At 37.4% G+C, this 27,954-nt stretch overlaps 1 protein-coding gene across 3 annotated transcripts; it reads right to left on the bottom strand.

Annotated features, from left to right (window-relative positions):
* Positions 1-1,386: 1,386 nt before the first annotated feature.
* Positions 1,387-27,640, bottom strand: LOC115903797 (protein enabled homolog). 3 transcript variants are annotated; one of them, XR_004060727.1, is made up of 5 exons: positions 26,456-27,640; positions 22,870-23,045; positions 20,174-20,246; positions 10,251-10,413; positions 1,387-3,700 (listed from the first exon to the last, which is right to left on the bottom strand). XR_004060727.1 is itself a non-coding variant. In XM_030948523.1 (2 exons), exons 1-2 carry the CDS (start codon positions 26,610-26,612, stop codon positions 22,920-22,922), a joined length of 660 nt encoding a protein of 219 aa, XP_030804383.1. In that variant the 5' UTR covers positions 26,613-27,640; the 3' UTR covers positions 20,786-22,919. The 3 variants fall into 3 exon arrangements, 1 of the variants encoding a protein (XP_030804383.1); XR_004060728.1 differs by lacking the exons at positions 1,387-3,700; positions 10,251-10,413 and adding an exon at positions 11,128-11,228; XM_030948523.1 differs by lacking the exons at positions 1,387-3,700; positions 10,251-10,413; positions 20,174-20,246 and having other exon boundaries at positions 20,786-23,045; positions 26,079-27,640.
* Positions 27,641-27,954: the final 314 nt, after the last annotated feature.

Here is a 27,954-nt window from a genome sequence, read left to right on the forward strand (position 1 = left end):
AGTGTATCTGAGGGGTCTCTACACTGATAAATGGAGACATTCTCCAAAGTTACCAAGCACTAGTATATTCAAATATTCCTTAAGCATAAAATTTGCTGAAATCTGTGCAGGATAAGCATGTTTTGATGGGCCTTATCCAACTCTGATTATCAGTAGTATTCTTCCTTTGTGAAAATTAATCACCTGTTTAAAAAATTCCCAAATGCTAAAATGTCAGAAAATGAGAAATTATGGAATTTAGCCCGTTCTCAGCTAAGACATTCATTACTTGTCAGTAAATACCTGACAAATGCCCCCACCGCCCAGTATGTAAACATGTCCAAAAGTCAATATAGTGCTTTTTAGGAGATTGTTTTGGATGGCATCTATAAGATACAGATTTTTGTAATAAATCTGGCATTAGAGCACAAGCTTAAAACCAACCTGTGTATACATGGCACCATTCCAAAAGATAAATGGCATCATGACTCCACCATGATCAGCTTCTTCCCCGCTTCTGCTTTACAGTTTGTTTTGCTCTGTGCTAATAATACCTTTCAGTGTCTGACTGCTCTCAGATAAATGAGCAAGATCAGTGGTCTGTTCAGAGGAAAATGGTTTCATGTGTGCCCGTAGTTCCTGTATTGGCATACAATAAAGCAAATGGGCATGAATTTAAGGGTTTGCCTTTTCTGTGAATGGTGACATAAGTATTTACATATTACATGTCTTCATTAACCCCTATTATTATGAAAAAGTATAAACACATCTTTCATACTTTAGAAGAAAGATGTATGGAATTAGCTGAGAACACTTGCAATGAACTGAAATTGTATGCTGCTTACCTGTGTGAATAAGGAAAAGCAAATAAAATAGAGAACCTTTCTCACTTTTGTTTTTCTGGACTCTGCAGTATAAGAGGCCAAAAATTATGGAGAAAAGTTATTTTGTTCATTAGACCAACTGATAAACTTGGCAAAGAACAAGAATACTTATTTTCCCCTCAAAAGTCTTTCTTCAGAGATAAATAAGCACCAAAACCTCTTTCCCTGAATTGCTGGCTAGTAAAGAATGTGAAGTGTTTCCTCCATGAACCCTGTTTCTGCTACTGCACTCAAGACAGCAAGGTGTAAAAGTTTCAAAGTCGCTTGCCCCCATTAAAATTATACTGTGGTATAGCAAATGTTAATGGCTAGCTGGTGCCTTGCAGGCAGAATCATTCTTTCTGATGTACTTCCACTAAACATTATGAGTCCTCTTGAGAATGGTGACCAAAGGACAATCAGCCTCAGCTCATGTCTTCCTCTCTGTTTTCTGCTTGCCCCAATGCCTACATATCTTGTCAGATTTAATTCAAGTAAAACAAGACAGAAACAGGGGTCAGAGCCATGTTTCCTTAATCCTGCATGTTTATTTCAGTAATGAACTGAGCGAGCTTGTTTTATAAATATATTTGATTCTTACTGACAGGTAGAAACAGGTACACACGGCCTACAAACTTTTCCAGGATCCACATGCATGGAAGTTTTCTTCAGAATCTTTTCAACTGGCTAATTCACCATATTTTAAAAACAAATATTTTCAGGCAAAATTTGTCCCATGTAACACAAAGACATCATAGTCCAGTCTTGCGTAAGGTGTGATAATCGCTGCCACATCTTGGAGTAAACCATGTTTTAAGATTCTAAAAAGTGTCAGGACAATTGTTCCAATTAAATTCCTATTATGTATGGGAAATTAATCCTTTAATTCCCAAAAACCAATTTCACACCAAAATAAGCACAGATACTATTCCAGCATTTTTTAAACTATACCCTCTCTGATTTTACCCCATTTGCTGTGTTATATCTAAATTTAGGGATATAGTGGCTCTGTATAATAAAAATAAATAGAAAAGAAATCCTGAGATTATAATCAAATGAGTTTCTTTTATTGCTGAGAACAAGCAAAATACATAGGATAAAATTACATTACTGTGGCACAGGAATCTGAAAGGTCTAGAGCAATTTTTACTCTCTAATTATTATCAGAGTTTGCAGAAAGATATACCATGTCTTATAGATTATAGAAGATATCTTCAGGTTTCATCCTCTGATATAAAAGTAGGAAAGTTCAAACAGGTCCAAAATTCTATAAATAACAATACAGTATTACAGTGTTCTGAGAATGTGTCAAGTCTTGAAGAGCCAGATTGTGATCCTGGCTTTGTGCCTGCACCAGGAATCATGAGGCTGTTCAGCATTCATACTGCCTACATTTGCTGTCTATGTAACTGCTTGCAAGTATGGAAGCAAGGAGCTTCTCTAGAGCCATTGGTTTACCTTCTTTGCATGTGGAACTACAAAACTGACTATAAATGGTATAGAAATCTCCAATCCATAGAAGTCCTGAAAAGTAATCCACTCTCATTACAGGACTCATACATGCTGGCATATTCCTCTACCTGAAAAAGGGAGTGGGATAGAAGTGTGAGAACACAGAACTCCGTGGCTTTGAGTCATAATAGGACTTGTTTCTTTTAGGCTTGTGGATTATCACTGGTAGCCTGTGAGTCAGTATTAATTTACTCCATGCACCATGGGCAAAGAAGCCTCTCTTGACTCCTGGTATCTACAGTTCCATCTGTCCTAACAAATGAAAGAGAAATGCTGTTTAAGCACTAGACTTTGGTACATCTACACCTGTTTATTTGATAATTCTTTCCCTAGTTATGCTTTAGATTGCTCCAAATACCTCTTTTTAAGACAAGACCTGCACAGGGGAGACAGTTTTCTTCATAAGCAAATCTCAAAAGTGTATGCAGATAAAACTTGATCAGATTCCCACCAGTTTTCCCTCCATGTATTTTACACAGTCCTCAAATATGGTCCTTGCAGACTTATCACACAGTTGCTCATCACAAATCCACATCACACCTCAAAACTTCCAATAACAGGATCCTCTGAGTTTCTTCATATAATTTGGTACTCTAGGGAACTGTAAGATGGTTTTCACATTAGTTCTGGCATTTTAATATGGGTGACGATGGGGGAAATCCACCTGCCACATGACGTGTAAATTAAAGATGACCTCTCAGGGTGTTCAAGGTTTGGCTAAAAGACAAAATTTAGCACTATGTAGTGTGGATCAGGTAAAGCTGTAGAAGACTGGCTATCTCCAATCAATGTGGAAACGAGCTTTTCACTTGACCTCAGAAACTCTCATTCCTTTACTGTTTTTTACATAGTACTGAGGGCATAGTGTCAAGTTACTGTCCATTCACTGGTAATTACTATCTGTCTTCCCCCTGTTCTTTGTCTATTAACATCTTAAGAAAAATATCATTAGTGCAGCACTGCCCTGAGAAAACAATATAGTGAATGTGCTGATCCATAAATATAATCCATAATTTTAAAAAGTAGGCATTTACATCATTTTGGGATTTTTTAGACACTGTTTATCATATGCTTCTTCAAATGCAGTAACAGATGACTGTAACAACTTCTAGTGCTATTGTGAAGGCAGACCTCTCTTTTATAAGCTGAACACTCCAGTCGTCTTCCCACTCATTACATCCTACATGTTGTCAATCTTAGTTTCAAGAACTGTCAGTCAGAAATGCAGTGGATGATATGTGCAGCATTTTTTAACAACACTAAGGTGGGCACTTCTTTGATTTTCCTTTATTCTCTTGATTGCAAAGTGCAGTATATGTCTTGAATACAAGGAAACACAAAAGTACCTGGAAAACAGTATTTTGAAAAATGAAAACAGAACTTTGGTACAGTAACCCTTACAGCTAATCAAAGCCTTATTGTTAGTCCTGATTATTTTATACAGTGGTTGTAGATATTATAATTACCTCTTTAGGCTTAAGGTTATTGATTTAGTAAGCGCAATTATGAAACATTAAAAAAAGAAGGAAAATAAATGTCACAATAATTTGTTGAAGCACATTGTAACTTTTACAGTTCTATTAGTATAAATGATCAAGATGCCAGGAGAAGGAAAGGAGAAGGAGAAAGAAAGAAAAAAGAAGGAAAGGGTGGCACAGGACTGGAATTAAAGGCTGTATTAAATGTGTGTAAATGTGAGTATAAATTACTCAACATGCAATTTATGTTTTAATACTAATACAATTACTGCTGCTATACTTGGAGATGTACAGATGTCTCATATAACAATGTAAACTACAATAAAAATGCTGTTCTTATATAATTCACCTATGGAATTTCTGTGAAAGTTTTTGTTTACTGTTTGAGGGAACACATTTTTGACAACTCTTTCAAAAAATCTCAAGAGATTTACCTGCTGCCATTGGTATGAGAAAATGGCAATTTCGCATATCCTTATAAAGTCTCTGGTGACATGTACTTTAAATAACTTGCCAGACTTGCTGAGCTGGTTTGTCTCAAAAGCATTAAGACTGACCAGTTGGTGATCTATTATGGTATTATAAAATTGATACTGATATTATTTCAGCAGTAGTATATACAGAACAAAAATTCTTCAGTAGAGAATAAATGAAAAAAATTGCATGCTCTATTCTGGTGCTAAAACATATTTTCTTCCTGTCTTCCCCAGTAGCTTAACTTTTTTCAGTGACAATTCATGATGATTCAGTGGGTATTTCAGCAACATCACAAATTTCCAATTCAGACCTGAACGACTTCATGAATTTTGTGGGGTGACCAAGAAGTTAAGTACTGATGGTAGTATTACAGCTTTAAAAAATACATGCTTACACAGCTTGAAATAGCAAAAGCCTTCATGTCTGACAAATGTTGCTCGTAATGAAAATATTTAGATATTCCTAACTACAGACATCATCAGATGTTGCTAGAATTACCAATGTTGCACCATACTGAAGGCAAAATGAATGATTGTCAGCTACTTCTGTGTTCCAAAAAGCCTTATAAACTCTAGCTTCTCATCTTGTAAAACTCCTTTCTGGGTCTCCAAAAGTACTGATTTTCTTTAACGGGGCGTTATAATTTCTCTTCCAATCCTTGACCCACAGGATACCAGCAGAACTGAATAGTTTTCAATTTGTCTGAGTGCTGTTTCCTGCAAGGACTCTTTGGACTATAATCTGTTTTATGGCTAATTCTTAGATTTAATTTGCTATCTACTGGTATATGACAAAATGAAGGCTGCCTTCCAAACTCGTCACACTATTAAGGGGTAAAGGAGGTTAATTACACAGAGAATGCAGATATGATACAGATGAGCTTTCACACACCAGATTTACTTTTTTGGACTTCTTCAGCATTCTTATCCGCAATTTGCTTTTCAAGGTTTCATTCTTTTATTTCCAGCAAGAAGCAGATACCTGTTCCCTGTCTAGGGAATGGTAGATGGAAATATTCCCTGATTATACCTCTGTCACCATTCTCTGCATGTCACATACACAGAATATGGCCAATTCTAATACAGCTTCAGAATAGAAGGAAAATTATAGCTCATGTGACCAGAGTCAAAAAGTATGAAGTATTAAAACATACTAAAATGTGGACTGGAGCTAATTTATGAAAAGCAGAGGCTGGTACCTTTTTCCATATCTGTTCTGAAGTGTTCCTGACCTTTCTTAGCCTTGCCTTTCTTAGTTTTGAGAACTATGTAGAGATTTTTTAAAGAGGCCCTATGCAAGAGTGAGGATTTTTAGTTCTGTGAGATGCCTATGCATTGCAGTAAGAAAGACTTAAATGAATAAAAGAATATGCAAAATTAAGTGAATGTTGCACATTCTTTAACTCCTTCTCATTCTAGAAGGCAAAGATATGAATTGAAAGGGATCATCATCTGCCTGGAGTTGTTGAATCAAAGTATGAGTGAGAAATAAGACTTGAATTTGTTGTTGGTAGTTGTAAGTAATAACCCTCACCATTCCAGGGCCAGTGTGAAGCAGAGCTGATTAAGACTTCCTAGAACTACACACATACCCTTGGAGCGCTTAAATAGGAGAAATTCTTGTTTACATTTACTGAGTTGTGGCCCAAACTAGCACTAAATTAACAGAAAAAAAATGACAATTCCTCTAATAAATGTAAATAGAATAGCTAGAAATATATTTAAAAGTACTCCAGAGTGTGGTTTTTTCCACAAAAGAGAAAAATAAATTGCATTTTAAATTTTCATTCCATAAAAAAAAGGAAAAAAAAAGTAGGACTCTTGGAGGAGAAAGAATAACTCTTAACTATCTGTCCAAATCCAATTCCAATATAGTGTGATTCTTCTTGACCCCTGAGTTGCTTCCTGTTTGTATTTCCTTTAAAAACACGATTGTACAGAAACTGAGTAAATACACTGAGAGACAACAAGGTTGGTTTTTTTTTTTCATTTTAAAATTCCAGTGGAAAAACATCTCCTGAGAAATTTATTAAATCATGCAGGTGACAACAAATTCAGCAGTTCCATAAAAATTTCATATTTATATAATAATCTGTTAGCACAGACGATTTTGAATCTTTAACAAATCATTCAGCACAGTGTAGATTGTGAAAAGATCTTACAGATATAGACTGTATGCCTATCTGCACATTTTTCCCTCTGACAAAAGCACCAAGTAAAAGAAGGTTCTCCCAAATACTAAAATAAGCTGTAGGAAAAAAAATTGGCAAAATGATGAAGCCCATGCATGCCAGATGGCTGTGTTTCCTTGTTCCAGTACAAGGGTGTTATAATTCCATTCTTGACTGCAGTTCTTTACATAAAAGTCACCAAAAATAGAATGTATTGCAAAACCATATTCAACCATGAGTATGAGTTTTAGGAGTCCCAGAACATAAAAGGAAATTACTGCTATATCACAATTTTTAAAAATATCTAACACCTCTTTAAAGTAAAAGTTAAACACAGGCTGCACAAAAAAAAAAGATCTCTCTAAAGCTATCTAACCAAAAAAAACCCCACTTAGTACAACTGAGTTTGAGCTTGCAGTCTTTTTTTGAGATGTTTGGTGTTTTTTTTTCAATCAGAGCATTCTTATCTCTTGAGACAGCCTAGTGAGCAGAACAAAATTTTCCTTTTTAAACAGTGGCTAGTTGTCCTGTTTTACACAGCAAATTACATGGAAATCCAGTAAAGGATTCAACTAACCAAGAGATAATAAAACCTACATCTCAGGCTTATACTTGCTATAAAGGCTATTCAGCCATGTATGCAGGTATTTCCTGACCTAAACAAGAGCATGCAATTTCTGTTGCACAGCAGACAAAACATTTTGCATATGTGAGAATTTTGGGATTCCATACCAGAGATACACTGAACTAAAAAACAAATTTGAAAAGAGGGCAGTTTGGAAGTTCAGCAGTAGGGTTCTTTCCTGTCTGTTCTCCTGGCCAAAGCCCTCTATCTCCCTCATAGACAGTGTACCAGAGAGTTGGTAATCCAAAATAAGAGTTTCTCCATTATGAGATAATTGTAATGGAGACATTCTGAAATGTTCTTTTGAATGTAGGAGCTTAATTTCAGCTTTAAAGTTCACTTTGATTGCCCAATATGAATCTGACCATGAATACTTTATTCCAGTGTTTGAAAATTCATATCCTACTGCTAGCCATATTCTTTCAACAGTATTTTAAGAAAGTAGAGTTTCCAATAACAGGACTTTTCAAAACACAGAAATTCTTCAAATTCGTTACAGGCATACAATTTCTTATGGTTAAAGAACTTTAAGAGAAAGGTTTATGGTTTACAGTTGAATGTTCCCAAAAGTTAGTTTATTTTTTTTTTCTGTCTAATCTCTATGAAATGAATGAGGAAAATATTTCTGTTTAAAAGACAACTATGAATTATATAATACAAGATGGATACTGGTAAAATTTACCACTCTTACTGATTGTACTCTTACTGAAATAAAATTTCTTCCAGAATTTTGGATAAGGGGAAGGCAAAAAGAGAAATACAATTTTCAAATATCTGGTTAAAGCTAGAAAAAAGTAGGATTTGGGTATAAAAACTGTGAAAAAAATTACAGGGAAGTTATAAATACAGTAAAGATAATGGAAATAGTCACCTTGACATTTATTTTATACAGAAAGTGTGGTCTTTGAAAATAAGGCTGCCTTCTGGAAATAATAATTTACAATAGAATTAAATTGTCATTTAATTTTTCTGTGTTATATCAGAGTTGCACTGAAAATTGAAAAGTAAAGTATTTTTGAGCATAAAAAGCTGAGTAAATACATGAGGCATGAAAGACATTGACACCAAAATATCTTCAGAAATGAGAAGGCACACAAAAAAAAAAATAACTAGCTATGGTATGCATGTCTTTGTGCAGGGATCTTTGCAGAGTTAACTCAAGATATGAGGACGGTGTTTCAGGGTATGTCTCCTTAGGACATCACTGCCATACAGATACAGTTGACAAGCTACATTGATCTAAGTCACCTTTGCATGCTGTCAAACAACTTAGCACTCCATTTCACTTCACTCTGCAGTTCATTGACAGTTCACACTGCTTGTATGTCAGTTTGCTCCTGGGCTCTCTTTTGAACTGTCACAGCTAATTTTCTCTCAGGGAACCTTCAGGTGGGGATAATTTACTCCAAAGTAAACCTATAGGCAGTATGAATAAGCCTGCAACAGGTGTGTGTGCACACCTGCACCACCACAGTCACACACACACCTGCGTGGCACAGAGCCCTCTGCTGCAAGGCCAGACCTTTGCTGCTCAACAGTTGTCACATCATACTGCCAGCCATACAGCACACACATTTGGTACAATTTTATAGAATTACCACTTGTGGAACAAACAGGATCTTAGCCTTCCTCAGGCACTCTAAGACATTTGGGCATGGATGGTCACAGCAATGCAGAGCCCCAGCCATCCCAGAAACAATACAGGTGCTATTAGGGAGGTGCTTTGTCCAGACCAGAAACCCTCTTGCTAGCTGTTCTGTTGCACTGAATACATTCATATTTAGAATATCCACTCCTGTGCCTGAAGCAATACAGCAGGGTTCACAGAGGAAGACTGAGGGCTTGCTGCATTCTGGCCTGCTCCATGCTATGCACAAACACTGGTAGTTCCTCAAAACTAATATGTAAATTTAAAGGTGTAGAAGTTCAATATTCGTCCAGAACATGCTCCCAGTGCAGATGCACTTGTTGGTGGATTGTTTAATTTTTCTCCATTCAGAACATAAAAACGTCACACTGTGTCATACATATAATATTGTGTAATATTCTATTGAAACATATCTCAAAGTTATTTACAAAGGAAGCTACTATCTTCCAAATACTAACACTACCATAACAAAACCCTATTGAGTGCATGATGAGTTTTTCATTCTCTAACTTGTTTTCCTATTCACAGCATAGGAAGCTGAAGGATGCAGAGTGCAGAGTCTGAATACACAATTTATTCATGGAAAAAATCAGGGTGTATGTTTAATATCCAGGGTCCACTGAAAATAAAGGCACATGACGTACATTAAAGGCATGAAGATTCTGCAACTATTTCTATGTATGAGTACTTATCTCTTAAATTATATCTTCTATCATTGTTTTATATTTAGTTTTAGCTAGCACATAACAAACTTGTTACCCATGTCTCCACTCAAATAGATATACCTGAACTAAACCCTCATTTTATAGTGCGGGTTGTATTTTTCATAGGAATAAGATAGTATCAGGCTCAACAACACTATTTAAATCAGTGAATTAGTGTTGCTTTAATTTTTGTTCTACACATTTTCATATGAAAATGACCACAACCTGAAACTAGTCATAAAACTAAAATACTGCCAAAACGTTTGTAAAATAATTTGAATGCTTACCATACTATTTATCTCCTTTCCCTAGTTATAGGAAAACTTTACAATACTTAGAGAGTGAAAACATGAGGGGAGGAGTACAAATCAATAAGTTTTTCTATAACAGGACCGAAACCTATTCTACCGTGGCAGGTTTTCTGTTTCCTTGTGGGGGGGTGGGGGGGGGAGGAAAACAAAACAAAAAAAAAACCAATTAAATGAGAAATAATGGTGAGGATGCAAAAAGTAAAAATGTTTTAAAAAGGAAGTTTCAGTCTTCATGGCTTTGACACAATGCTGGCTTTCCCCCAACATTTCTGCAGAAGTGTGGGGAGGCAGAATGCTCTGCACTGCTTCTAGGACATACACTTTCCTTTGCCAACTGCACTAGGGCTCAGCAGCACCCTCACACAGCCAACACACAGTCAGTGTTCAAAATTTACTCTAAAAAGATCCTAAATTCAATTCAATTCACTAAATTGAAGGAAAAATCAGTGTTCACATCTCAAAGAAGATTCCACTCAAACCTACCTCAGTTTAAATCATTGGCTCAGCAAATTCAGACATTTCCATTATCTTTAGGACATTAAGCCACTCCTTCCAGCAATGCTTGAAAGAGACATTTCTTCTTCCTTTCTTCCTTCCTTTGAAATTAGTTTCTTTCACCATAAGAAGCATACTGGAAAATTGTGAACTGCAAAGAATTATTAAGATAAGTTAGTGAAAGAGGTGGGAATAGAAATCAGGAACTCTAGGCCTTATTCATGTGCCTTGAAGCTAAAAGAGAATTACATAATATGCATTTTCCTTTATCAGACACCCACTATTATACATTACAGAAAAGCATGCCTCTAAGAAATTTTTATGGTAATCCTTTTTCCTTGATTGGCAATGCCAAGACATCAGCATCTTTTAAAAAATGAAATAAGAAACTACTCTATATTCCATGCATCCTAGTGTGTCGATCTATATAAAGAATTCACTAAGTTTATTATACCATCTACTTGATTTGAAGGGGGAGGAATTAATGAAACGACAAAATCTAGTAAGGCATGTCTCAAAAACTTAATGATTAAATTACTTGTTCTGTCACTGCAATGATAACATTTGAAAAAGTCTCTACTGAGATAGGAGAACAGATTTCTTATCACAGAAATCTATCTGAGGGGAAAGTAAATTATTTGCTCTAATCTATAGTCAATATATTCTTTCCTAACTAGAAAAATAAAGTCCATTTATAAAAGAATTCTTTAAAAACAGAAGGTAACAGGAAAGACAGTCATTCCCAAAGGAGAAGCTGCTTCTGGTCATTTGGGCTCAGCATAAAATTAATCCTCAGAAGAATTTAACACTACCCTGAAAAGATTAGAGAGCATTATATATATATATATGTATATATAAGACTTACACAGCCATGATTTGGATGGTCTTTCTTCCTTTGACATTATTAGGGTCATTTGTAAGGCCTTTGGTCTTATGATGGAAAAGGAGGGAGTTTTCTACTGTCGTCTGTTGATGAATGAGGAATAGAATTGAAGTCCGCAGGAGAACAAGCTTGTTCCCGCTCCTCTTTGGTGAGCAAGAGGAATTGAAGCTTGGAAAAAAGTCAGTCTGCATTAGCTTTCCGTGGGAAGCCCTCCAGGACTCATCAAAACAGCATGCAAACTCCCAATGGCATGGAAAGAAAGAAAAGGTTCTGTTCTGTGGTTAGGGCTCAAAGGTCATGTGATTGACCCCATCTTGCCACCGAAAATTTTGTGAGGAAATGATACAGATGTGATTGTAGGAAGATGTCTTTGCAATAAAAGAGCACTGTGTTAAACTGGCAGAAGGCAGCAACAGAAAACCTCATTATGGCTGTTAAAATCCACTCTGACATGTCCTAAGGACTTCAGAAGGTAACCTAAAGGTGCACTGGTTTGAAACCGTGTTTCAAACATGAATAGTGTCTCACAGTTACTACATTGCAAAAAGATAAGGCAGCATATTCAAATTTAATACTTAAAGGACAGTGATTCCAGGTGATTAAGAACGGTGTTTGGTAGATAGTTTTGCAAAGCATACAGAATGAATATGTCTACATTTGTATTTGTTGCCAATTCTGGACAGAAATATAGTAAGATTAGTACTGCAGCCATGGGGGGAGGGTATTTTTATAAACATATATCCTTAATATATGATTTTTGCAGAGAATTACAGAAATACTTTCTGCATTAAAATCTGATTTATAAGAGAGCACCGTTTCTAGAAGGAGCCTAATAAATTTACTTTTGCTGCTTGGTTTTAGCAGCAAGTCAGCTTCTGTAACATTTTCTTCAGTACTCACTGTAACTTGACTTAAAATTCATTGGTATTTCTACATTGCTAGAAAAGATTTAGTTAATAATCCATTTCTTTAGCCTTTCTGAAAAAAAAAAGTTTTATGGAAACCTTTTTAAAATTTTAAAATTAACTCAGGCTAGTAGAAATCTGCCCCAAGTACCAGTTTAATACATGTAAGATAGTACAAAAAGTTGATATCTAACTTCAACTGCTCATTAATAGAATTAAGTATATTGTGTTGTTCTTGAGAGAAGTTTATTAGTTTCTGTTCTGCTCTCTGCTTCACTGGTGATGTGACACATATCTCCAGACTTATTGGCTGGGAACCGATGATTTAGAAAACTCATGGGGTGGTAAGTGTTCTTATAAACAACTAGTTAATTTGCTCCTGGGAAGCTTTTTCATGCCCAGTTGTCAAAGCTTTGCAAGGCTTATAGAAAACTAGGTTTAATCAGCAAAAGAAAAAATTAATCTGAAATTAAAATTTAAGTTCTCTTCCTGAAACTAAAATACTTCACATAAAACACAGAGGACCAATAATTTTGAACCTGAATGATCACTCATTCTGTACTGCAAGCTGAATACTGATGCCCTTGTAAACTGCTTACACCATGTGAAGACCTCATCAATAATGCACTACCAAGAGTTCTAGTCACCTAAATGTAACTCAGCTCTCCTGGACAACACAACGTGCCAACACCAGGCTACAGCTAGCATCAGGAAAATGAGTTATACAGCAAGGGATGTTGGCTCATTTAACCTATTTTACTGTGAGCAGAGAGACAAATCACTGGTAACAAGCTTTCCTGGATGCTGTCTTGTCTTCTTCTCCACCATTTCTCTTTTTTTCGCACTGCTGTACTTGACCATCTTGTTTCCTTCAGTTTGCTGCTACTGGCAATGCCACTCTGGGCACAGAGCCTCACTTAATACATTAATTGGACTGTACTCTCTTCTGTGCTTTACCTTTAATACTGGCACATCTCTCTAGAGAGAGCAGCCCTGCTCATTGGGAAACACTGAACTGCAGGGATAAAGTGCAGTTGCTGTTTTACAGCACATAAACCAGTGGCTGATGCATTCTTCTGCAGCATTCCCCATATAACTTACTGGACTCTTTTATGCAATGGTGGTATTTGTCTCTGGCTTATATCTCATTAAGTACCTGCATCTGAATGAACATTGCAAGTTAGCAGGCCCAGAGAAGGCATTTAATTTTTCTAGGCCTTTTAAATGGAGGTTGAATTTAGATGTCCTTGCAAAGGCCAAGTAGGGCTCCATGAAGTTTCTTTCAAATAACCTGATGGAAAAATACAGTTAAAAGCTTTTGATTTTGAAATTCAAACACAAATCTTATCGTAAAATACAGTTATTGAATTTCCTTCATAATTTTTTGTTAGGATGATTTTTCTTCAAAAATTTGCCTGATGATGGGTCTTTCTAAAACAGAAGCTACATTTCTTTGCAGTGCCTAATTCCTTGTCTAACAACTACAGCAGTGAACAGCCCAAATTTGATCCATATTTGATGCTTTCTATTACTGTATGTGAGAGGCATAGTCTTGCAAAGATTTCCTTATTTCTCCTACCACTGCCTCCACACACGGTAACCTTCACACTGAATGAGAATAGCTGGATACAGCTTCCTGCATGGCTTCTCAATTGCTGGCAATTTAGTTGGCCAGATGGGGTTTCTGTGGAGAAACGTGAAGGCTAAGTGTGCCCCTGCAGAGCTCTTAGCTCCTGCTGACTCAGCAAGCTAAGGACACAATCAAATAGTACAACTTCCACCTCTTTTCTCCCCTTCTTTATAACCCCTTCTATTTTTCCTTCTTCCACTCACCCATGACTGTGTCTGTACTGCTATTTCAGGTGACACTTTTTTTTTCCCAATTAGGATCTGCAGTATCTTGCAATTAAGGCAATCTTTACCAGTCTCACTCTAAGTTCCTACAGGGAAACTGTGAAGTCATAGAGACTACAGAGAGGCATGAAGCTTTAGCAGACACACAAAGCAGCAGCTGTGTGTGTAGATAATATGAAATGGTAGGACCGAGCTCTTCAGCCAGGAATGGAGGATAGTGCAGTGTCTGCATATTGTCTCTGTATGAGTATCAGAATGAGGCATCAGTTGGTTTCTGCTCTTACTGAGACTAGGAAGGCATTAAGAGCAGGAGCAGCAGCTGAGATATATTTTTTTTTCCAGAGAAGCCTTAAAATAGAGTAAGTGAGGGCACATATTGAGGGAAATGAGATTTAAGCTGCATTATAAATGGAAATGTCTTCAAATGGCATAATTTTGAAAATGTGCTGAGGCACCAGTCCTTTTAAAAGTCATGGGAACATAGTCATTAACCACACTAAAGTAGAGGAAAGTCCCATAGTACAAGCTTACATTTGCAACTGATTGACTTTAGAATGCCTTAAATTGGCACATAAATATTTTTATGAAGGAGAGACAGGTCTGGGAAACAAAACACTGAAGAAAACCAGCCAGTAAAACCAAACACCTTATCAAGAGCAGGCTGCCAGCAAGTGAAATTTTGGCCACAATATACTTGTACATCAAATAGGAGAGTTTGGCTCTCCGACATTCTTCTTTAAAGTGGAAATACGCCCTCAGTTTTATAAAGGTGTGTTCTTTTCTTCAAAATTATATCTCAAGGTCCAAAAAAACAGCCACAGGATGGGAATATTTTTGTCTCTGCCCAGATTTAGTGACAATTCATTAAAAGAAAATTTCTGTTGTAATTATAAGGCGCAAGCTGAATATTTAGAAGTTTTCCCTTTATGGACAGCAAAATATGATTTTTAAAACAGTATTTCATGGTTGATTAGTCCTCACTTTGGCCCAGAGCTCTTTTTATTTTTTTGAATTAGCAAGTCAAAGTGACAGAAGCCTTGAATGATTATGATGAGAGCACATGTGTAGTGAGAAAACACTACTACATGGGCTGTTCTCTGTCTCAGACCTTAAATTTCCAGCATGAATGATGTTTGCATTCTTCTGTACTCATTTAGTTGACATCTAATCCTTTTTTATTAAAACCAAAATTATTTTCTAAAAGCTATTTCTGCTTTTGAAGTACATAAAAGAGGAAAAAAAATCAACATCAATTATTTACTCCAAGTCTTTCTATTGATGAGTCTGAGAAAATTGACCATATTCTGTGTATTGTTGATAAATACTTCTGATGTCCTATTGGCAGCTCTTGTGTTCTATGAAACTTTACAACAGCAGCTATTTGTCAAATATTTTCTTGCTATAATAAAGTGACCATAAGTATATGTAGAAATACATTCAAATATACACATACAAGCTATATATATATATATATATGTTATGCAGGAATCTCTCAAATGGGGTCTTGGTTAATTGAATTTTCTGGTATGACTTTGTTCCATTTCCATCAAGCAGAAGTCAAGAGAAATAGTTTATTTCCATTCTGAAACTTACTGACCTATTTCATCAAGGTGCTTTCTTTCCTACCATATACATACGGCACAGTGGACATGAGGCTAACTGGAAGTTGAAAGGGTGGAAGTTTTGCTGCAACCTAATACATTATTTAATTGAATATGTGACTTTAAATTAGTTTTCTAAGCTTCTAATATATTTTATGTTATATATTCATTTGAGAAAACCAGAGATATCTCTGAGTGAAGGGAACTTATTCCCATCTTTTCTTTCACAGAAAAGTTTACAGAACAGCGTTTAGTTATTGTATCTATGTTGCCTGTCTGGACCTGACCCCTTCCTTTCATGGAATACATTTCATATCTGAACCTTCTTTCTTTCAAGTCTTTCCACTAAATTACATTCCATCTGTGAAGCCTACAAAGCCTTAATCATGCCTTCTAACAAATGTTATCACACTTATATAGCAAAAGATGCCCAGAGAGAATCATAGAACATTTGGGAACTTCTACCATCTGTGCATCTCCCACTTATGCTTATTCAAGAGTTTTTCCCCACACCCCAGTTCCCTCTTTCCAAAGTGTTGCATACCTAACTACATTTCCTTTTGTAAAGACAGGGACCTGTGCTATCCTCTGTCTGCAATAGAAATTACTATATGTCACAAAATTATATTAAAATGATATTTTTAGGGTCAAAGAATTACTGTTCATTTCATAGTTAGAAAATTATGAAATGAAGCTATAGGTGTAATCATAGTTCCTGTACAACAGTTGGTACTTTTGAAATCTGACACAGTCTTTCATTAGAGCCATATTTTTTTTCTCCTCAAGATCCCTACTTGCTGCCTTGTACAGAACTGACCTTCTCTGATGTTAAATCAAGGCAAAATCCAGGGTTTCATTGTGTCTGAATGTTTTATTTTAAAGCTGGAGACTGACATTCACTTCCAGATAGAATTCCCCCATGATGTCACAGAACAAAACATTTTGATTGTGATTTCACCATATCTGAGTTCTTACCTGAAATAATGAGATTGTTTTGCTGAAGAGTGAACATTTCCAGACACCTTATGTCACTGAGAGTTTGGCTTGGATATGTAAAAGTATGTAAGTCTCAACACTCCTCAAAAATATGGATCTTAAAGACTCAAATTAGATATACTAAATCTATGGATATTTTTTACCTCAGTCTCTGTAGTACCTTCACATTTTTAATACTGGAATCATGATACCCCACAGATATAATACAATTTTCCACAAATTAAATAAAGCTTTTAAATTTTTTAAACAATGCAGTGATATACACATAAAAAATACCATTTAATAATTCTGCGTGCCAGATGCTGTTCTAGCAGTGGGCAATAAGGCCATGAGACAAATACTGAACATGAACAAAAACTTTCTTTGTAAATCCAATCTTATATATTTCTTTTGTGTAGTTAAATAAAAATAAGTATTATTGTATTCAATTATTTTCTTTATTTGAATTTTTTCATTTGCTCTTTCTTTCTTTCTTTCTTTCTTTCTTTCTTTCTTTCTTTCTTTCTTTCTTTCTTTCTTTCTTTCTTTCTTTCTTTCTTTCTTCCTTCCTTCCTTCCTTCCTTCCTTCCTTCCTTCCTTCCTTCCTTCCTTTCTTTCGTTCTTTCTTTCTTCCTTCCTTCCTTCCTTCCTTCCTTCCTTCCTTCCTTCCTTCCTTCCTTCCTTCCTTCCTTCCTTCCTTCCTTTCTTTCGTTTTCTTCCTTCCTTCCTTCCTTCCTTCCTTCCTTCCTTCCTTCCTTCCTTCCTTCCTTCCTTCCTTCCTTTTTTATTTTATTTTATTTTATTATATTCCAAATTAAAATTCAGTGCAGAAAGAATAGATGAACATGTCATTAGATTGTAATCACTGAATTAAGGGTATGCTGAAAGTATTCTGATATTTTCTGACTTCTGAGGGCTATATTGACTGCATTATTCATATTTGGCAATGTTAACATTGTTATTTATATTAGTTTTTGGTTTTGTTGTGTTTGTTTTTTTTTTTTTTTTTTTTGCTAGTTTATTTACCAAATCTGAAATTTAAAAAAAATGAAAAAACAACAGAAGTCATATGTTGATACCTGTGTGGTTGGTCAGTAGCAAAAGCCTTTGTAATTTGAACTAAATATATACAACATTACCATTATTTAGAGACAGAATGAATGTGATAATTTTATAGCAAATTTCACAGCTTTTTTTGACATCACTGATACCTGGAACAGTCAATAGCACTTCTTCATCTTTTTCTGTCTATTCAAATCTAACTTTCATACCTCTGTGTTCAAACCTGGAAGGCCATATTATACCAGAGTATTGTAGTTTCTGGACAAAGAGATGAAATTGTCAATAGAATATTAGTTAAGCACATGTTGGGCTACATAAAATGAGAATAAAATATTTGAGGAACTTATTCTCTATAAATGTCAAGTCCTCACCACTCTTATGTAAATGTAATCTTTTAGTGCATTGCAATTTCAACCAATTTGGATGGATAGATTTTTATATTCAGACAAAAAAAAAAATCCAAAAAGCTAGCTTCTTAAAAGCTCAAGTTCAGAGTGGAATGTATAAAAATACTGGAAATATTTAAATAAGATTGCCTATAAATTTCATCATGGGTAAATCTAGCTTCATTATCAGATATTATTGAATCAGTCTGACTTTTTTAAAAAATTTAAATATAGATGTGGACTTGTAAAGAAGTTGTATGCTAAAACTCAGTAAAGTAATAAGCAAGCAAAAAAGGGATATATTATTGGAAGTGCCGTGAAGTCATAATAGTTATCATTCTTACTTATAACTTTCAGAGGAATAACAATACCAAGTTAAGTTAATAACTTCTTCCAAGAATGACACAAGATGAAAACTCAGAAAGTTTTATCATCAATACTTTGTGTTCATAAATGTTTTGAAGCTGCAGTAAATTAAATATATCCTCCTGAAGTTGCACTATGTCATGCAGTGCCCCTTGAAAAAAAAAAATAGACATTTAGTACAAAAATGCTAAAATTATTTTAAAAGAAAAACAAAAGTTAATAAATAAAGCTCCAATAACTTAAGAAGTAGCTGTGTTGATGCATTAAAATTGGAACTCCATCAACTTTCTGAAATCTGTTTTTTCTCATTTCTCCCTTATAAATATTTAATTGTATTTGTCCACAAAATTTAAAACAAACCTAAACACTTTCTATCTTCACCTCTCTATTATTCTATTTCTCATCCTTTCATACTGATCTATCTCTCCAAACTTCTCTAAGGTATTTGATACAAGACTCTTCATAGAATTTTGTTTATCAAGAACTTTATATATATATAAAAATATGCACTTTCTGTATATTCAGCTTGATAACACCTGGCAACTGGTAGTATCACCTGTCATTTGGATTGACTATTGACATTCTGGATGGCTCTGGTCTTGTAAGTGCCAAATCTATGTTTTCAGAGTCTTTTACCTATTTTTTTTATCTAGCTGTATATTATTCAACTCTTTGAAAGTGCAAAGTTTCTTCTGGTCAGGTATGGTTCCTCTACTCTGGAATTATCTACTTATCTTCACTTTCTTTGCCATTCTTCTAATATAAAGCATTCAGACATTCAAAATAATGAATTTTCAGAAGATGATGTAGATCATATATAGGTAATACATGAACAAGACAGAGAATAAAACGTGCAGTGGCAAAATAGGCAAATATGTTCACAGTGTTACACCCTGTACTTTTAATAAAGTGTCAAATATAAACCTTTAGACCTTATTCAAAAGTTGCTAAGAAAGCATTGGCTCCACTTTTGCAGAATGTGCAATAAACACAAAGATAAGTAAAATTATAATTATTTACCTAGAGATACCCAAATAAATTGTGTACATTGTTTCAGGTCCCAGTAAGGATTGTGATGTTGAAATGAGCAAAGTGATCAGTGCAAGCAAAGTCATGGAACAAAAATTATCACATCTGAAATAAAATGAATTCAAAGACTACAAAATATTTTAAGCCCATAGTCCAGATAACCTTCACTGCAGAATTCTGAAGAAATTAATGCATGTATCTGAAGAGACTAGAACAAGAATTTTCAGTAAGGATATCAGTTTCACGAGGGAAAGAGAAGAGAGGAAATAAATAATGTTTCAATAAGATTTTTTCATGGGTTTAGAATGCAAAGTTTCAAAATAATTTTTGAAGCAAAGAATAAGTAATTGAACAGAATCACAGAATCATTTAGGTTGGAAAACACCTCTGAGATCACCAAGTCCAGCCTTTGACTGATCACCACCTTTTCAACTAGGCCATGGCTCTAAATGTCACATCCAGCTATTTCTTGAGCACTTCCATGAAGGATGACTCCACCAGGTTCATTCCAGTGGGCAGTCCATTCCAGTGTTTAACAATCCTTTCTGATGTCCAGCCTGAGCCTCTACTGGCACAGCTTGACTGTATGTCCTCTTGTCCTGTTGTTGGCTACCTGGGAGAAGAGGCTGAACCCCACCTAGCTAAAACCTTCCTTCAGGCAGTTGTAGAGAGCAGGAAGGTCCCCCCAAGCCTCCATTTCTGCAGGCTAAACAACCCCCTGCTCTCTCTCAGCCACTCCTCATAGGAATTACCCTCCAGACCCTTCCCCAGCTCCATTGCCCCTCTCCAGAAATGCCCCAGTCCCTCAATGCCTTTCTTGTACTGAAGATCCCAGAACTGGATACAGTACCTGAAGTCTGGCCTCACTGGTGACAAGCACAGGGCGACAATCACTTCCCTGGTCTGCTGGCCACACTATTCTTCTAAAAGTACAGAAGTATAGAGAAAGAAGTAAAAACCAAACTTAACATCCAAACATATTTGAGAGAAGATACTTCCATGTATCAATATCTTTAATAATGTATCTTCTATTCAAGGCATGAAATCTCACATATCTGGACTTCAAAACAGCTTTTGGCACAATCTGATATGAAAATAATTACTTAAGACAAAGATAAAGAATTGACTAATCAGGAGAGGACGACAGGTTGTGTTAGGTGTTTGCATGATTAGATGGAAGCTTTTAAGGGGTTCTTTATGGAGTGTCTGCCATAGAGCTTTCTGATATTTAAGTTAAAAACTAGATCATAAAACCTCAGAGCATGCTGCTGAAATTTGCTGGTAAAGCAAGTCTGAGAACCATCAAAATGATAAAAACAAACAAGAAGAATCAGATGTCTTGATGACTTCTATAATAGAAATGAGATTACATTTAATAGTACAAAGAGCAATGTAACTAGATTTTCAGCTATAAACTGTGAGTTTATCAGCTGAAAATGTCAGAGAAAAGAAAGATGCAGCCAATATACTAAAGAAGGATTACTAGTCATCAAAACATGATGTAGTTATGAAAAATGCTAATACAGAGTATTAAACATAATATTTCTGGGTTAAATAAAGAGATGTTTAACATTATCACATGAGGTAGAGTGTCATAAGCCATTTGTGTCCTCCATATTAAAAAATGATTCACTGAGAACATCATTAAAAAATGAAGTGGAGGGAGTTGAAGGGGAAGTTTGTCTGCACAATGTCAGGAATGCAGAACTTAGATCATTAAAAGAAATTTAAAAATCTTGTATTATTTAGCAGAAAAAACTTCAAACCTAAGATGAGAGAAATTCACTCTGTAAACACACGAATGGGTAAAAAGAGCCTGCAGATGTTTATAATGTACTGAACTTTAAGATTAGTATCAACATAAGAATTTTACACGTATATACAAACATATTTTAAAGATATGCTTTTCATGCAACATGAGTTCTTGCACTGATGGAGGATAGGACTCAGTGCTCAAGAATGGCAATTTATTCTGAGTCATAAATATGATCTCTGGGGTCACTGTTTTAATGGCATTTATTTTGATTCGAATGCACATAATTTTCTTCACTCATCTGCTTAAGATCTACGTGAATGCTTTAAACATCATTCACTCACTAGGTGCCTAATGCAAAGCTTATTTAGTCAAAGTGCTTCCACTGACTTCTGTGTGCTTTGGATTAGGTTCTATATCCTTACCCACAGCCAGCTGCTGCAGGCTGCAGTTTTATCACAGTATTAGACTGCTTTTCTCTTTTCCCCATGATCTTAAGAGGGAAAGAAAGAGGTATACTTTGGCTTGCCCTGTCTGTTCTTTAATGTGCTTAGATTGCAGTTATTTCCTGCTGAGCCCTGAATGAGGTTTAGTTTGTTGAAGAGCAACTTTTTAATCATCTCACAGAATGAATGAACTAGAAGATATGTCAGGTTTCTATCAGAAGATGAAAAACATAGAAACTTATCAGTACCTCTCTTCCTCTAGATATATTGTAGGTAATAAAAACCCACTCTGTACAGTACTTATTACTCTTATAAAGGACACTAAAAATGCAATTATGCAAAGGATGATCACCAAGAAATTTTGCAAAACACCTAAAGCAGATGTCAAAGTATGGCTGTGTCTGCATGGCAAAAAAAGCAAGTGAGACAGCATGAGATCAGATGACTTCGATGTCAGGCTATGTAATCTTCTTCACAGGAAGGGTGGCTACAACCCCTTCATTCCTATTTTGGAGAGTTTAGATAGCAGTGCAAAACATTTTAGAAGCAAAGCTGATCAGGTATGTACCAGTGCTTAACAGCCCAAATATATTTGGCTACTATTATTGGTTCTAAAATGGATCCTGGTTTAGGGTGATAGAACCAGGGCCTTCTTCAGCTTCTAATTGCTATTTTGGCTAAATACCAAAGCTGTTCACTAGACCTGTACAATATAGACATGGATATACAAGTTTATGCTTTAATGTAGTTCAGGGAAAGGCACAAAGAGCTCTACTTCTTCATACTTTCTCTTGCTCACCATTAACAGTTGATGGTAGCAGGTGAATAGCCCTTACTTTTTTTCAGTGAATAATTATGTCTCTGACAGGGTCAAACAGTGAATAATTATGTCTCTGACAGGGTCAAACAGTGAATTAAGGGAAAACTTTGTCTGTTTCTCCACTGTATAGCTGAATAAGGCTTATAGCAACATGACCTCTAGGGATTCTAATGATGCACTTTTCATATGAAAATAAATGACAAGCCTAACGTTATAAAATACCTAGTAGAGTAGTTTTAAACATTGCAGAACAAAGCCAAATAGCCTGTCCAACAGGAAATCAAGAGCTTGATCCCATTCTAAATTATTTTCCTTGCCACCATATTTATTTCCCTAATATAGAACAACTGCGTTCTATACCCTGGCTGTTCTATACGACTATTACTCTTCTTTTTTTCTGACAGAGAGCAGTAATTGTTTTGAAAAAGCAGACAGAAACATTATAGCTCCCAACTAAGTGAGTATATGTGTAGATTTATAAATTTCATTTTAGATGTAATCAATAACATATATTGGCATTAACTTACAGAAAGGAATAGAGCTGCACAGCATTCAGTTATCAATAACAGTGCTTGAATTATAATATCAAAGGTTCTTCTTCAGAACTTCTCAGAGTTGCCATCTTGCTTGAGTATTTTATCTTCTGCTCAACGGCAGCTGACACAGCACAATCATGAAGACATGCCAGATCTTCTATGATCTCCTGAATTATATTAAAAATAAATTAAAACTGCACAGGATGCACTAAGAACATTAGACAAAAGATTTTATGCTCTCATGATTTTCATTCAAAAATAAAAGAAAACTTTAATTTACAGAAGAAGTATTTGTAGCATCTTAAAAAAAAACCAGTAGAAAATGTAGAACAGACCTGAAAAATCACATTAGATCAAGAAGTCCTCAAGAGTACGTTGAGTCAAAATGATTTTACAAAGTCTGTGTACTCAGTTTGGTATATAAAGGAGAGCTGACAGAAGTAAGTGAGAGCACAGGCTTAAAAATATCTGTATTTCAATATATCTGTAACAGTTTAGTATATTTTACTGCTATCCATCAAATTTCATGACACAAGATTTTCTTTGTATGTGTAGTTGTCTGGAATACAAACCTGTTTTAAGGGCTTCAGAAATAGTTCTTTGACTCTCCAGAAAACCACCAAATAAAGCAGAAATTATTGTCACATATTTAAAGACAAATTTTGATGTGAACCCAGAATATAGTAAAATAACATAAAGAAATGCACAACTATGGTCTAATGAACCTAATCTGGAAAGAGTAATGTTTTTTAGTGGTTTGCCTGGTTGACTGCACAGGTCATTGCACTTCTTTTATCTCCTAGGGATAATTTACAAAGCACTTTGAGACCTTCAGTGTGCTCACTACTGATAGCCACCTTGGAAATACTATATATATAAAAAAAACCCTAAATTATTCTCCAGAGTAACTGTACTGTTCCCTGCTAATAACCCTATATACCTATCAATTGTACACATTTAATATTTTCTGTGACAATGAACATATTTTTCTTTCTTTGGCAGTGCTGCCTGGCTCTCATACATTTCATTTAAATAAAGTCCAGTTTAATTATCTCTCCTAAATGTCTCATTGTATCTCTTTATGTAGAATATGTACTAATGACTCATAATTTTCCTCTATTTTTATAGGAACTCATGAAAGCTCACCTTAATTTTTTATAGTTTTCTTTGCATTTAGAGAACATGAACAATAGTTTAATTTAAAAATAAATCTAAAAAATAGTGGGGCTGGGTGCAGCGCTCACTTATATCCCTGCAAATCCAGGAAAGTTAGCAGTTGCATATGAAAGAAATTTAACAAAAAGATGCCTCCCCTCATAAAATTTTGTATGAGCTTTTAAAGACCTTTCACTAACTTTTCTTTCTGATTTTAAGCATATTCTGTCTGTTATTCCTGCATGATTATGAGTGGTTAGATTTTTTTTGTCAACATCTGGAAAAAAACCCGAAAGAAAGAAAGAAAGAAAGAAAGAAAGAAAGAAAGAAAGAAAGAAAGAAAGAAAGAAAGAAAGAAAGAAAGAAAGAAAGAAAGAAAGAAAGAAAGAGAAAAAAAAAAAAAAAAATCTCAATGTTAATATTTGTGATTTTTGAGGAATATATACACACTGCAAAAATCTTAGTAAACAGAATCACTATCTCTTTGGCTAAACATTAATTCTCATCATTCTTCATAAATATGAGAACTCAGAAGTGCTGATGGATCATGCCTATGCAAGAACCTTTCACTTTGAACAGACTTCAGTGTGAGTTTAAGAATGAACGATTATAATCGTGTGAGATTTAACCACTGTTATCCAACACAGATTAATTCTGCTCTGTCAGTAACTTTTACGGTGCATAATCTAGCTCAAAATTCTCAAAGAGAGAAAAAGAGAGAGGATTTAAACAAAGTAACTGGTTTCATGCTTAGCTAGCATTCAGTTAAATAAGCACAGATGTGGGGTTTATCTGCTTAAAAGTAAATCTGTGGTTTTCTTATTTAAACTCTCACGTTTTAACATCCATCAGAAAGGCTGCTGCTGCAATGAATAATTTAATCACTGCTGCCTATTACATGTTACTACACTGCAAGCGTATTTGCAGAGCTGTGAAAGACACTGGCCAAGTGTCAGCACTCCCTGTAACTCAGCCGGCCTCCCAGTGCATCTCTGCGAGCAACTCAGGGAGCTCCGAGGCGGCCGGAGGGCACTTGTGGTTGGGAAGGGAGTGAAGAGGTCACAACAGAATTGCACCAGATCAGCAAGACACTTTGGAGAGATGAAAGGTCACCGCGGGCTCCGTGCTGCTGTGGTGTCATTTCAGCTGCTTGTCCCTTGGTGGAGTTCTTGAGTTAGTTTCGCCTTTCCGTCAAATGGCTTTAACTGCTTCATGTGGGGGTTCTGTCTTTGTTTTTACCCTGCTTTTGAATTTTCCGTCATGCTTACTGTATTTAATCTTTTCCACGTTATTATTATGAATACATTACTTTCAAAGCAATATGATTTCTTTTCCCCTCCTGAAGCTTCTTTTTCGTTTGTGAGTGAAAATAGTAATATGTAGTGTGTATTTGTTAATGTACAGAGTAGTGTGGATATGTAAATAATCTGTCTCTCTTTAACGAGAGACTGATTCCCACTGCAGATCCCAGAAGTAATTTTCCAGTGAGAGCCACTGACATTCCTAAACTGTGAAAACCAAATTGTCGTGGGCTGAAAGCGCCAACTGCGGACGCGAGTCCGGCTGCCGGCGGCAGAAGCTGGGCTTAGCCAACACATGAAGATAAACCAGCCATTAATTACATCTGCATATTTTAACGATGACCCCTGTCTTTCCAATCAACAACTACAACAACGACAACAAAGCCCCGGTGCAGAGCATCGGCAGCTTGGGGGATGCACAGAGCCGGGGAAGCTCCCAGGCTGCTTTAGGATTTCCCCACGTACAGCAGGCTGCGATTGTCAGCAAGACGGATTCCTTCCCACACGCAAGATGCCACTTCGGTGGCCTTATCAGATGTTCCCTTTAAGGACACAAGCTCCTATTTCCCCTCTGTATATCACCAGCATCTCGGGCTATTTTATTTATTACAGACGATTACATTTGTGATCCCTCTTCCCACTTGATCTCCCCAGATCAGGAGGACAAATGCCGTGTCGTGTCTGAGCGCGTGTGGGCGTCTGTGTGCATGGGAGCGGGGGGGCAGCCGGGAGGGGGGGACTTACATTGCGCAACAGATTTGCCCGAGAGGGACAAACCTCCCCCGCCCGGAACAGCCGCGCTTGTTCCTGCCGACGCCCGGGAGGCTGTGGGTGCGCGGGACCGGCGGTCTGCGGGGCCGGGGAGGCGGAGAGAGGAGGGTGCGGGGGTAATTCTGCTCCCTGCCGTCTCGAAGGAGTGGGATGCGGGGGGGCGCGGGGGACACACGGGCAGCACAGCCCCGCGCTCCCCCCGGCAGCCGGGGCACGTGGAGCGGGAGCAGCGCGGCCATCCACCATGCAGCGCACGTCGGGCCCATTTCCCACGCCGGCCGCCTGCCCTGGGGGAGGAGGGGAGGAGGGGAGGGAGGAAGGGAGAATGATAGGAAAGGGGGGGCCGTTACCTCTGCTCCGAGAGAGGAACCAATCCACTGTGAAGGACGCAGCACTCCCGAGCAGGAAAGACATTGCACATTCAGAGAGAGATTGCATGTGAAGACACTGCAAAAGAGAAGGAAAGGAGGGGGGGACCGAGGGGGGCAGACAGCGTGTGAAAGGCATAGTGTGTGTAAGAGAGGCCAGCGAGGGTAGGAAAGGAAGGGGGAGCAATTGCACATGGCAAGAGAAAGAAATCACTCATTCGCTTGAAAGAGGCACTCGCAAGGAGACCGCAGTAGAAACAACGGGGAAGGAGACGCAGGCAAGAAGGCGAGCGTCCATGCCGTGCAACAGCCTGGAATCCGATTAAAGTTTATGGCGGGGAGGTTAAAAACGCTCTCATCCCGCCCCTTCCCTGGCGAATACATTAAATTTCCTGGCTGGGTTTAAAAACACAAAGGGACGGGAACAGCGGGACCTGCGGTTCGCAGTTGTATTTCCAGCGCAGGAAGCCAGTGTAATGCAGTATGCTGGTATTCCTACGTACTGGCATGTCTGGATCTTACACTGTGAGCAAAATTTCCTCCTCGCGGAGCTCCAGAACAGCGAGGGGGAATTTTGACAAATGCAAGTTGCTTGGCAAATATAATAGGGATTTGGTACTAATCCTACTTAACCCGCTGGGAAGATGCTGCGCTCCCGAGCCCCCCTCCTCCGTCCGGGACTGCGGCGGTGAGCACTGAGCCTGCGCCGAGCTGGGCTTTCTCGCTGATGCTGCAGATAGAAAGCCGAGTGTCTCCAGCACCGGCGGGGGAGGGTTTTCGTGTTCTGGCGAGGCAGAGCGGCCGGGGCCGGTGCCAGGGCCGGAGGAGGCTCCGAGGAGCAGCCCTGCAGCCCTCCGGAGAAGGGAGCAGTCCCTCCCTCCCTAGCGCCGACTCCATACGGCGTGGCTCTGCCCCTCTGTGTCTCTGGACTCCTCAAGGAAAGAGGTGGCAACCTTCCCTCCCTCCTACAATCACTCACCGCCCCAAATGACAAAGACACGCTGTGACCGCTGCTTTGAACCACCTCAACATATCCGGCCGCTTTTCGCTTAAATATATCATCGCGATGAAAGAGACATTTCGCTACGCTGGTCTGCATGCGTTTTTATTCAAAAGAGCCATATATACAATGCACACACAAACACACACAGAACGCGCACGTACAGAACTTGCTTTCCCACATGTGTTCACAGAAGGAGAAAGCAGCTGGATTCCTGCCTTCCCCTGGCTGCGCGCACGCACACAGGCGCACACACATGTACCCGCACACACGTGCACACGCACACACCCGCACACACACACCGCACACACACACCCGCACACGCTCATTCTCTCCCCACTGGCAGCCCCGAGCTCGGCAGCCCCCGGAGTCTCCCTCTTTTCTCTCCGGGCTCCGAGCAGAGAGGACAGGTAAGGAGCCAGGCATCACCAAGGGTAGGGCGGGAGCACACAAAAGCCGTACGCGATTAAATGGCTCAAAG

The sequence above is a fragment of the Camarhynchus parvulus genome, chromosome 4, assembly GCF_901933205.1.
Source record: "Camarhynchus parvulus chromosome 4, STF_HiC, whole genome shotgun sequence".
Classification (NCBI taxonomy): Eukaryota; Metazoa; Chordata; class Aves; order Passeriformes; family Thraupidae; genus Camarhynchus; species Camarhynchus parvulus.

What these genes read in the sequence shown, in the direction of transcription:
- LOC115903797 (XM_030948523.1), bottom strand. Translation starts at nt 26,612, where the DNA reads ATGCCTTTCACACGCTGTCTGCCCCCCTCGGTCCCCCCCTCCTTTCCT. An exon ending in GGGCAAATCTGTTGCGCAAT is followed by an intron (nt 23,046 to 26,078) that starts GTAAGTCCCCCC and finishes AATATAATTCAG; the next exon opens with GAGATCATAGAAGATCTGGC.